Source organism: Ambystoma mexicanum, chromosome 6p (assembly GCF_040938575.1).
Source record: "Ambystoma mexicanum isolate Mex_15411 chromosome 6p, UKY_AmexF1_1, whole genome shotgun sequence".
Lineage (NCBI taxonomy): Eukaryota > Metazoa > Chordata > Amphibia > Caudata > Ambystomatidae > Ambystoma > Ambystoma mexicanum.
This window is the reverse complement of record NC_090935.1, coordinates 661270714-661283084: the sequence shown is the minus strand read 5'-3', so window position 1 is coordinate 661283084 and position 12371 is coordinate 661270714. Positions and strand designations below refer to the sequence as shown.

Sequence of the window (12371 nt, the reverse complement as noted above, 5' to 3'; positions counted from 1 at the left end):
TATGATTTAGTGCCGCAAACGCAGATGAGCCAGGTCGATGGGGGGAAATGATAGGATTATCACAAAATGGCGGCTGATTTCGAGTGCGTTAATGGACGAAAAGTCGGGTAAGGTCCATAGGAAAGTTTTCTACGATCTACCGATTTATGCTTAAAAACACATGGCCGAACCGTAGGGACAATAAAAAAAAAGTCCCGGAACTATCCTTTAATCCCCTTAGGTGTCAATCCCTCCCACAAGACTTCTCCTAGGACCATGTCATGATCAGACCACGAAATCGGTGTGATCTCCGAGCCTATCGCTTATGTCCACAATTGCCTTGATATATACATATAATCTATCCTGGAGTACGTGTCATGTGGGGGTGAGTAAAAAGTGAAACCCCTTTCATGGGAATGAAAGTGCTCTCATCCCATAACCCACTAAGGCCTCCTGGAATTCACGGTGTCCTGGCCCGGGCAGGTCTTGCACAATGTCCTGTAATGTCTGCCCATCTAGTTCCTTATCCATCCATATATTAAAGTCCCCCCCCTGATAATGAGGTGGCCCGTGCTCTCAACAAGTATTTTTGCTAGAGCATTCCACAAAAGATCGGAGCTGGCCCTGGTTCGGGGCTTACACCGTAGCAAACGAGAAATGCGCTCCCCTTATCTTGCCCGAGACCAGCATGGTCCGTCCCTCCACATCCGACCAGGCTTAATATGTTCCATTCTCACCAATCTGTTCAACAGGATTCCTACCACCTCCTTTCTCAACGGTCCTGAGCCCCAGAATTGGCTGCCTATCTGTACACTGGGGATCTTTCTCTCATCTCCCTTCAAGAATCTGGGATTTGATATAGCCTGTGGGCCATAGCTCAGGAGTGGGAGGGGGGCCCCCTTGGCGGCTTTCCTCTGAGGATTATGAACGGGGTGGGCTCAGTGGCTCCTGTTGCAGCGGGTCCCTACTGCCAGCCGTAGCATCGCGCTTAGTCCCTGTGGCTTCATGCCGATGTGGCTAGCCGCCGTTCTGCACATACTCAGCGGCTTTCTGCTGTGGCGGCTCCCTGGCAGCTGCTGAGCCTTCCCCTGACAGTACTTCCATACCCCAGGTCCGAGAGATGCAGGACCTCTCTCTTACCCATTCCTCACTGAGTCCTGAAGTATGGGCAGGTACAAGGCAGTGTACATGTAACCCGCTTGTGTCAGCGTGCATCCAGGAATGTGAATCAGAGTAAAAGAAAATGGCTGCAAGGACAGAAACCAGCAAAGCACCTGGTGATTGGAGTCTTTATGCCAGGCCAATCATATCAAGGCACCATGATTCATCACTAGGGTGAAGTGCCAACCAAGGAGGTTGTAGCTCTGCGATTCCACTGTCCACTTGACCGCGAGGCATTACATTTCAGTGGTGGCATAAAGAACCTCTTGGGAAAGCTACTTCTGCTCGTTAACAGTACAGGACTTTCCGATTTCCCTTTACCTTGGAACAACATAGGCCCAAGACCAATACCAGATGCATCGGTATGCAAAGAAATAGGCTCAGAAAAGTATGGGCAATGTAGGACGGCATGAGTCGACAGGCTGTTTTTTAGTTGAAAGAATGCCCGTCTCCCAGGCCTCCCGTCCAGATGCTGACAATGTGGATGCTTTCTTCAATAGATCTGTCAGCGGGGCCACCAGTGTTGCAAAGTGGGGGATGAATCTCCTGTAGTATCCAACGAAACCCAGAGAGACCCAAGTTTGGGAGTCGTACGAAAAGTGATTCAGTGGATGGCCTCAACTTTGTACATCTGTGGACGTAACGTCCCATTTCCTACCGGGTAGCCTAGGTATTTTGTGTAAAAGCAGCAAGAGTGGTTTTCCACAGGTTTATACATATCCCTGTTTGTATAGTAGCCGGTACCTGTTCTAAATGATCGTCACAGATGGTACAATGGACCACTATGTCATCCAAATAAGCTGCTGCATATTTGCTGTCTCGCATCAGTAGTTTATCCATGAGTCTTTGGGAAGTCGCTAGGGCCCAGTGCAGGTCAAAAGGTTAGACGGTTAACTGGTATAGGCTGCTAGGGGTGGAAAAAGCAGTCTTCTTTTGGTTCACCTTCCACAGGGGTATTTTCCAGTAACCTTTGGTTAGGTCAATCGCAGTGAGGTACCTAGCCCGGTCCAACAGATCTTCGATGCGTGGCATAGGGTACGCATCGAACTTTAACATGCAGTTTAGCTGCTGGACATCCATGCAAAAATGGATAGAGCCATCAGGCGTTGGTACCAGAACAATGGGAGGACACCAGTGACTGTTTGATGGTCCCATGACTCCTACAGCATGACAAGTCCAGTCCTTTACCCCATAGGGCTTCATGTGTTTTTGGTATGTGGGTTACACAGCACCCTCCGTGCCGTAACCCAGGTGCAACCCCCAAACAGACTCCATACCCTGGGACTGACTACTGTCTCCCAGGGAATGTAAAGTCTCCATTGGCTTTACTAGTCTTGAATTTAGAACAGAACGAGTACACACCATCATATTGTGGACGCACTGGTCGGGGCAATTCGATTGCACCGGGGTCTGTTGTTCGAGGGGGCACTGTCCAGTCCGCCCCGACCGAGTTTTGGCTGGTGGCAGTGTATACTACTTTTTATATTCGACCGCAAATGTATTCCTATGGGATTTTCCCATTGCTTGAGGCTACCACTTTCTAAAATGGCGCTTGTGTTCGCTTCTGTGACTCCAACCCAAGTCGAGCCCTTTGTTCCACTTTTTGGAGGCTTCTCCACAGAAGCCTCCAAAAGTGGTGCCACTCTGTCTGGGTACCACAGGGGGTGTGGGAGGGGGTTTAGGCGCCCTGGACTGAGTTGCCTCGGCAACTCAAGTCGCACTCTTGTGTGATTGGCCCAAGTGGTGAGCCGCCCGGCTCACCACTTAGCATGTTTGAGTGACAGCTAGGCTGAATGAATGGGGGTTTTCTGCATAAAAGCAGGGCTTTGGGGACTGGAACTTCAGAAGTCGCCACAAGACCTAAAGAATCCGAGGAGTGAGAAGCCGAGCCTACCTGCAACTACGACACCACCGGTGGAGCCCTGCTGAACCGTCTCACCACTTTTCCCGACGACAGAGGAGATCTCCAGTCCGGAGAGTCTTCTTCCTTTGACTGGTGGGGATAACCAGTTTGCCCATCTTTTCGCCTTCCTGGACCATCTTGTGACCGCCTTGCCCGTGCCAAGCACCCCGGCAACCGGAATATCACGGTTTACCACTACCGCGAAGAAAAGGGTACCACCTTGTAACCGGGAAACTCTGCGGCTGGTTTCTTCCCTGGCAGCGCAACAACCTTCAGCTTTCATCCATGTCGAGACCTCCTCTTCCTCTGGACGAAACACCGACTTGCACCCGCTGCCAGGAACAACTGCCCCCGCTGGAGCGTTCTTCCCACTTTCAAGTACTGTGTCCTGTCTGGCTTCCCTTGCAACAGATCGTTCGGGGTGACAGTAAATCCTCGACTTTCTAACCTGGGTTAGCCTGGGACCTGTTAACTAACTTTTCCTGACTTGATCTCAATCTTTTTGTGAACCATTTACAAAGACTCTTTGGGCATAACCCCACTGTGTGATCCTGGACACATTTCGCTTGCTCTCCCTAAGAGTGGGCCTGGCATTTGAACTTCCTTGCTCTCCAGTAGACTCTGCCTAACCTGCCTCACTGTGGTTGTTTGAAAAGTATTGAAATTTGTGTGCTTTCATAACTCTGCCTTTTTCCCTCCCTTTTTAATAACTTATTAGAGTGCCATCTTATGTTAAGCGCTCGCCTCTGTCTGAAAATAAGTGGTGTTTGTCATTAAGACTTGTCTAATAAGTAATCAGGGTTGTATATATATAATAGTGACTGTGTGTTGAATTTATTTACCTCTCTTTGTGCTAGTGTAATTTACAAGTGTGTCTTTAAATAAATAATTATATACTTTTACACCAAAGCTCTGGACAGTGTTTGCTTGTGCTACTGTATCTCTGTAACTATTGTGTATACTCTATATACTGCCTAACTCTTCTTGAGAGAAGTCTGACTGCTCAGCCACAGCTACCAGGTAAATCTGGGTGGTACAGACTGCTACCAATTCGGTTTACTGCCAACCACCTGTAGTCCTAAATCTTTTGCAGTGGTCCCTAAGGGAACTGCACAGGTTTCTGCCTAACAGTATCACATGCCAAGTCACTGTACTTGGTAGACATATCGTTTAAGCGTATTACTGTGAAACGCATGGGGTCATACAGCTCCACTTACCAATATTGAATGTAATCCTGGAATTAATTGTATCCTATGTAATTCAGTTTCTAGGTGCATCAAATCATAATTGTATATATACTGAAAGTAGGGGGAAAAGATCTTTGATATGTGAGGGCATCTTGGAATAAAACGCAGACAACAGATTCAAAGTTCAAAGCAAACACTTTTATTAACTTAAATTTCAGGATGGAAAAATGAATATCTTGCCCTGTGCTATGGCGGGATTTCCCTTGCAAAGCAAAACTAAGGAAAGTCAAAGTCAACAAGTTCAATTTAGGAATTTGTGTCCAAAACCTATACTTGCCATCACAACTAATCTTATACAATGTGTAAGGATGTCAGTAAGCAACAAAACAGTGTTCCGTAAAGAGTTCGGAGCCCGGTTCAGCTTGCAGCTTTCCTTCAGCTCCCTTCCCCAAGAATAACACAAGTCTTATAAAAAGTCTTAAGATTGCCTTAAACTGAAAAATTATATAGGTTTGGCCACTACTCTGGGTTCCCTTACCTCAAGTTCCAAAACACAGTCCCACACAAAATATCCTGAGGCTCTGTCCTCAGGACAAATGCACAATTCCAGCCTAAGGGATCCCATCCCCACAATTTCAATTATGCATTAATATGAGGGTGTTTACTTAATGTTATGTGCCACACTTGCACCCTCTGCTTTTAGCTGGTCTTTGTACCACAAATGGTTGTGTTTGAAATTGGCAGTTGAGTTAAATTCACCTTTTAAAGTTCACTTCCCAAAGTTTCATTCACTTTGGGAAATAATGCACATTGGGTTTGCTGGTTTTATTAAAGTTGCACTCACTTTATAGTACATTCATTGGCTTCTTTGTAATTAGAATTAATTGTTCTGTAGAAATGACATATTTGAAAGTAACTTGCAACGTAAGTTTCCTTCAATGTAGGAATTAGCACACAGTCTATTTAGTTATATGGAAAAAGCTTAATTTCTCTTATTGTCTTCAAAAGAAAAGATTTTCCTTCAGTGCGGTATTCAAAATGGTATCGACTTATTGTTTAAATATTCTTTTCCATTCGGCACTTCAGTAATGTGTAAAAATGGTAAGGTAAGTAACTTTGTTGTCCTTTTTCTGTTTGTTATGCATTGTAATTTGTCTTTATAATTGCCTTTATATGTGCTCAGCGTTTGGAGACCTTTGAAAACGCGCTTTCATCTGCATGCGACCACTCCGTAACAAAGTATTCACTCTGCTTTATAAGTTAACAAGTCTTAATGTTCATCGGTTTATAAGGATTCTAATCGGAGACCTTCAAAAATATGCCTTCCTTTCACGTGACCACTCCCATACAAAATATCCTTAGGTGTAGCATACAATGCTCGCATACTGGGTTTCTGTTTGTCTAGAAACTCACCAGTTGGCTTGATGTGAGTTTGTGCAGCGCAGATCTTCCGGCCTTCGGGTCTTTGCTTCAGTGCTCCATTTCCTGCCCCAAAGGCACTCCTGGGTCGGGTTCTGGCCCCAGCAGAGTATGAGCACCTTGAGCATAAGAAAAAGGGGCAGCCTTGCAGCACGGCTCCCCTTTCACGCTTCCTTCAGTTCCACAAAGCCCCAGCTCCCAGGCCACTGTTCCATAAACCATAAGCGTGATGCACATGAACAGCTATTCGCTGTGCTTCTTGACCTCTCTGCTGCTGCTGCAAATTTACTGCCACTGCTCCTGTCACTATTCCCTCTTTTACACTTACTTGGTGGAGCTCCTAATAGACATGCAGCCCTCTAACAGGTTGCAGGTGCGAGTTCACAATTAGCCCTGCCTGACCATCATTAAGAAGACATGCCTGACCTCTACTGCTCTCAGCAGGCCTCTTCTTCGTCCCTATACTTTTTGAAGTCATAAAGTCATGAAGTATAAAGAATTCAGGGGAGTTTTTTTGTAATACCCCATAAAGACGGGGAATGGGTTGGTTTGGTCATTATTAGGGAAAGGGGGATACCATGTCTCTCCCAAGGGCATCCCACTCCCAGTCCCCACAGACCCTCTACCATTCATATATTTAGTCAATTTTACCTTTTTCCTGGTATGTTCTAATTGAGAGCATCTCCTACCCTTTTCTTGGTCAAGGGCATATGAACAACAATATCCCATAACTGCACCTGGAGCAAAGGTTTCTCCTTGGAAGGGAGGTGGGGAATACCGTGTCTCGCTCAAGAGCACCTCACTTCCAAACCCTAAGGATCCTCCACCCAGGTGATCCTCCCTCGCTTCTCCACCCCTAGGGTCGGGATCCAATAGCAATGGCATTTCCCTGGTCACCTGTGCAGAACATCCTAAGGGAGTGGAAGTGAGAATACCTCAGGTTTCTCACAGATGAATATGCATTAATTATTAAAAAATATAGGACTTTTCTAACACACGATTAAGAAAAAAGGCATGGTTTATTGATAAAAAGCATGAAATCCAAATACAGCTGAAGTTTCTAAACGTACATTTGATGAAATATTACTGCAATACATCAGCACATCAAACAAGCCAACCAACTAATCCATAACACAAATACAAATGTTTGTACTAACTTTTCTGAATTGAAAAAAAAAACACTTATAATAAGATGAGGTATTCACTGTGATATTCCACTACTGACCTTTTTATTGATGACAAGCCACTGAGGTTTATGCAAAGGCCTAAACCCCACTCCTCCACTGCCATGGCCAGATACTCTTGCCTTGTTTGAATGGATGATTCCTCTGGTGGCAACTGAAGCACTATATTCACTCATCGTCAATCTAGACTATGAAACAAGTTTGAGAAATGAGCATGCAAACTAGCATTTTCAAACATCAGCCATATTAAGAGCATGCAATTTTATGAATTTGAGCACAGAATGTTTCATAACAGCCTTCATACTCTGGCCCATAAAACAGCACTATCCATACTACTTGCAACAGTGACTCATACTCTGCGGCCTACAGCCTCTTTCTCTCAGGCTCAGATTTCCTCCCTGTTATAGGAGCAAACAGAATGATATTGTGCTGTGCCAAGTCGATCGGACTGGAAATCCCTGCCTTCCCCCAAAATGTCTGTCAGCGTTACTTAGGCCAGTTCCTTTGCTCTCGAACTACAGCAATGAAAGGTGAACAGGCGGGGTTTTTAAAAGCGATTTTTTTTTTCTAAAAAACCCATGTAATATTTTTTTGGGGTGGGGGGACGTTTCCCCCCACAACCCCCACCCCCCATTTTCTAGAAAATTAGATTTTTTTTCCCCGAAAAAATAAAATAAACCCCGCAAAAAAACATCCTGCGACGAAAGGACGTCGTACCGAACAGAGATGGCATAAGGGTTGTCTGGAGAAAGGCAGTGTGTGGACTTGGTGTAAAGGTGTACCTCTAGTGATGAAAGAACAAGTTACTTACCTTTATCTATTTTGCTGCTTTAGATCCCTAACAGATTGACCAGCTATATGTTTAAAAAATTTAAGTTAGCTGTTGGATCCAGTATATTTGCATACACATTTTAAAAAAGAAACATTTTGACGGTTTGGTTGGAGTGTGCCTTTAATGAGAGACACCAACTCCACTGATTATAAACCTATGATGCACAGCACCTTGGCACCACTTTCAGGTAGTTATTGTAGTCCTTTTGCATGTTTTTTATTGACACTTAATTACACGTTGTACATAACACCTGCAGGTTATTTCGCAAAATATAAATATTTTGTAAATGATGCAACTTTCTATTGACATCTTCCTCTGCTCTATGATAAATTGGCACAGGTAGCCACTTGTGGAGGAGATGGGGGAGAAAGTATTAATGCAGGACATTGCTGAATTTAAGCAGCAACCAAAAGCTAAAAAATCCACAAACCTTAGCAGTGCTCATATTGGGTTTACTTCTAAAGGGATATGACAAGTATATGACACCATCTTCCAAATGTTACTGCATGCTCTTTCTGGTCTGAAGACTCATTTTGAAAGAATGTGTTCCTTAGTTAGTTATTTGCAGTAGAGGGAAGCTAGGAGCAGTTGTTGTTCTCTACCATTCCGGACCCCAGAGGTTTACTTGCATAATTAGACCCCATTTGCTCAACCACTCTGAATTTTTATCCAGTAGAGCCCTCAACAGATTCGACAGGTAGCCCCTCCCCCCCACACAATCCCAAAATGATTGCATACTCCCAAAGTACACATGACAAATGCCAGAGTTCACTTTTCTTCATATCGCAATAGTTCTATGAGGCCAGGAAGGTGTCCACATGAGTGACACTAGTTTCAGCAATGAGAGAGAGGGTGTTTTTGTTCAGCAAGTCAGTTAGTAACATATATTACAGTTTAAGTAGTCTTACATTTTCCATCAGTTTCACCTGAGGTTCCAGCTGCAGGGTTACGTGGAATTGGATCCCAGGGGTACCTGCAGCACTTATTAGCTCATCCTGCATATCATTGTGCATGTACAGCAACCCACCTGCCCATCTCATTAGAGACTTCCTCCTCTGTTTGAATCACATATAGCCCAGTAGCCCCCTCCCCCAAAACACCTTTAACCATTTCTAAAGTTTTAATGAAAGCTGCAGCCAGGACTGTTACAGCCGCTCCCAAATGCAAACTTATCATCCTGGTTCTCCACGACGAGGCTTTCTTCGACGAGGACTCCTTAGAATGGCTTCTCGATGATTCCTTCTCCGCCGGTCGCGATTTCTTCACCGGGGGGTTCCGACGATGTCGAGCGGCGCGGGGCCTCTGAAGATTTTGATGCTGAGGCCACGCTGCGCGTGGAGCCTTCCTCCGAAGGCGGGTATGCCCCCGCTCCATCGTTTAACCATGCCACTAGTCGTCGACTTCGATCTTTAAGAGTCTTCTGGGAGAAGCCCTTAAATATGTCGCACTTGTCTCCCGAATGATGAGGGTGTAGACAATATATACAATCCATATGCTCGTCCCCCTCATACACCTTCAACCCGCACGTAGCGCACGGGCGGAACAGCGCTTTTCCTGACATCAGGACAAAACTCCAACAGCACAACCTAGACAAAATAGTAGACTACACGAGGTGCTCCCACTACTTTGGAGACGGTTGAAATCTGAAGGGAGCCGCGGGGGCGGGGCACATTTATACCGCTACGTCCTAGTGGGCGGCCCAAAAACAACGTAGATAGGACACAAAAGTGTCGGACGTTTTCCTAGGGGAAACGGCTTTAGAAGTGTACCGAGGGTTCCCAATCTGTCGACGGGGAATATCCTAAGCATGTGAATCCATGAAAGATCCAATGCTGGAGAAACAAAATTCAAGATGTTGACAATCATGAGGCCCTCTATGGCAGTGTCCCACTCTACCTCTACCTGAAGAACAAAGTCCCTTGGTATCTACCTGGCCCATTTCTCATAGCCAGCAATACGGCGTTGCTGGTTGTACCATGTCAAAGAAGTTGCAAGGCAATGGGCAGTTCCTTCCAGGTCTAAGCTTTGAACACCTCGAACCATCTTCATGAGCAAATGAGCCTGACCACTGTTGTGCTTCAAATACACATTAAAAACCCTCTTCTAAAATCACAATATGCTTCTGTTAGGCAGAAACCTGTGCAGTTCCCTTGGGGACCACTGCAAAACATTTAGGACTACAGGTGTTGGCAGTAAACCCACTTGGTAGCAGTCTGTACCACCCAGATTTACCTGGTAGCTGTGGCTGAGCAGTCAGACTTCCCTCAAGAAGAGTTAGGCAGTATGTAAAGTATACACAATAGGCACTCAGACACAATAGCACAAACAAACACTGACCAGAGCTTTGGTATCAAGGTATATAATTATTTATTTAAAAACACACTTATTGAAACACTCCAGCACTATTATTGTAAATCACTCTAAACATAGCTACTATTATATATATATATATCCCTTATTCCTTATTCCTTATCAGACAAGTCTTAGTTAACACGACTTATTTCCAAACAGAGGTGAGCGCTTAACTATAGATGGCACTCCAATAAGTTAACGAAAAAGGGAGGGAAAAAGGCAGAATGTAGGAAAATACACCACACTAATACTTAGGAACTCTTAAGCAAGGCAGGAAAGTCAAAAGTTACTTGTGAGCCAAAGTCCATAGGCTGGGCACACTCTTGGAGAGAGCAGGGCACAAATGCACCCAAGATTGCACAATGACAACAGGCTTAAAATGTCTTGCAGGGAGTTCAGAAAGGTTTTAGTTAGGCTCAGAAAAGTTTAGCCAATGTGTCCCAGGCTAACCCAGGGTCGAAAGCCGGGGGCTAAATCTACCCCGTACAGTCAGTTGCAAGGGAAGCCAGGCGGAACACGGTACCTTATGTGGAAAGGATCCTCCAGCGGGGGGAGTTGTTCCTGGCAGCGGGTGCAAGTTGCGGCGTCGTCCAGAGGAAGAGAAGACCCCGACGTGGAGGAAAGATGAAGGTTGTTGCACTGCCAGGGAAGAAACCAGCCGCAGAGTTTTGCGGTTAAAGGTACTACCCTTTGATTCACGGTAATGGTAAAACGTGGTATCCCGGTTGCCGGGGTGCTTGGCACAGGCAAGGCGGCCACAAGATGCTCCAGGAAGCGAAAAAGGAAGCATACTGGTTATCCCCACCAGTTGAAGGAAGAAGCTGGAGATCTCCTCTGTCGTTGGGAAATGTGTTGAGACGGTTCAGCAGGGCTCCACCGGTGGTGTCGTCGTAGCAGGTCGGCTCAGCTTCTCCCTCATCGGATTCTTAGGTCCTGTGGCAACTTCTAAAGTTCCAGTCCCCAAAGCCCTGCTTTTATGCAGAAAACCCCCATTCACTCAGCCTAGCTGTCATTCAAACATGCTAAGTGGTGAGCCGGCCGGCTCACCACTTGGGCCAATCAGGACGGAGTGCGACTTGAGTTGCCTAGGCAACTCAGTCCAGGGTGCCTAAATCCCCCTCCAATCCTCCTAAGTACCCCAGACAGAGTGGCACCACTTTGGAGGGCTTCTGTGGAGAAGCCCGCCAAAAAGTGGAACAAAGGGCTCAACTTGGGTTGGAGTCACAGAAGCGAACACAAACGCCATTTTAGAACCGAGTTCTGGCAAAAATACCAACCGGAGAATTAATATTAAATAAATAAACCGGCGGTATGTTCGAGGCTATAGGAATTAAACAATTAAAGTTGGTAGCCTCGAACAATGGGAAATCCCATAGAGATATATTTGCGGTCGAATATAAAAAGTAGTATCCACTGCCACCAGCCAAAACTCGATCAGGGGGGACGGAGACGCGCCCCCTCGACTAACAGACCCCGGGGCAATCGAATTGCCCCGGCCAATGTGTCCACAATATGATGGTTTGTACTGGTTCTGTTCAGAATTTGAGACTAGTAAAGTCAATGGTGACTTTACATGACATGCCCTGGGAGACAGTAGTCAGTCCCAGGGTATGGAATCTATCTTGGGGGGTCACTATGACACCCCTGTGTTACTGCACTGAGGGTGCTGTGTAACACACATCACAAAAACACATGAAGCCGTATGGAGTAAAAGACCCCATAGCCCATTAAACACATCTAGAGTCAAAGAAACACACTCAAATCATGCCCAAGAGTGAGGGTAAAAGAGTCTCACTCTTGGCAGGAGAAAAAAAATAAAACCCAAAAATCCAGCAAAGCTGCTGGGGGACTCACTAGGTTAGGAAATTCAGCCTGAACAGAGAATTCTCCCTAACAGCTTCCCCTACAGCTTAAGTGATTGGATGTCCGAGTGGTTGTTAGAACTAAACAAATTAATATGAGTAGCAAACATGCAATACTGGGTTTAAGATTAAATAGCTCAAAAGTACACCCCTCAGAAAAGATCCTAGGCAGATCCTCCAGAGAGGGAAACATGCACAGTATTTCTCATGCCGTTTATAATTCAGATGTGTGCACTAAATCCCCACTCGGCTGCTGAAATTAGCAAAACTAAAAATCTCCACCAAGAGCATACAATAAAAATGTTTGCAGTCCTGCAGGAAGCGTGAGATTGATCTACAAAAACCGGTGCTTAATTTGTAAAAAAAAATAAGTGCCGGTGTCCAAAAATATTGGCCCCATAATGTCGGGCGCGCCTGCCACCCCAGTTCAGTGCTAGACCTACCTAGATCGGCCCACCACCAACCCATCACAAAGCTGCTGCTCCATGTCAC

The 12371-nt window shown here is 45.6% G+C and overlaps 1 protein-coding gene across 3 annotated transcripts in view; it reads right to left on the bottom strand.

Moving 5' to 3' along the window:
* RAD17 (RAD17 checkpoint clamp loader component) overlaps positions 1-12371 on the bottom strand; it is a 1130765-nt gene that overhangs the window by 241709 nt on the left and 876685 nt on the right. For all 3 annotated transcript variants that reach the window (XM_069627538.1, XM_069627537.1, XM_069627539.1), the window contains one exon: positions 6875-7021. In XM_069627538.1, coding sequence (XP_069483639.1) covers positions 6875-7021 — 147 coding nt within the window. The remainder of the gene's footprint in view (positions 1-6874; positions 7022-12371) is intronic.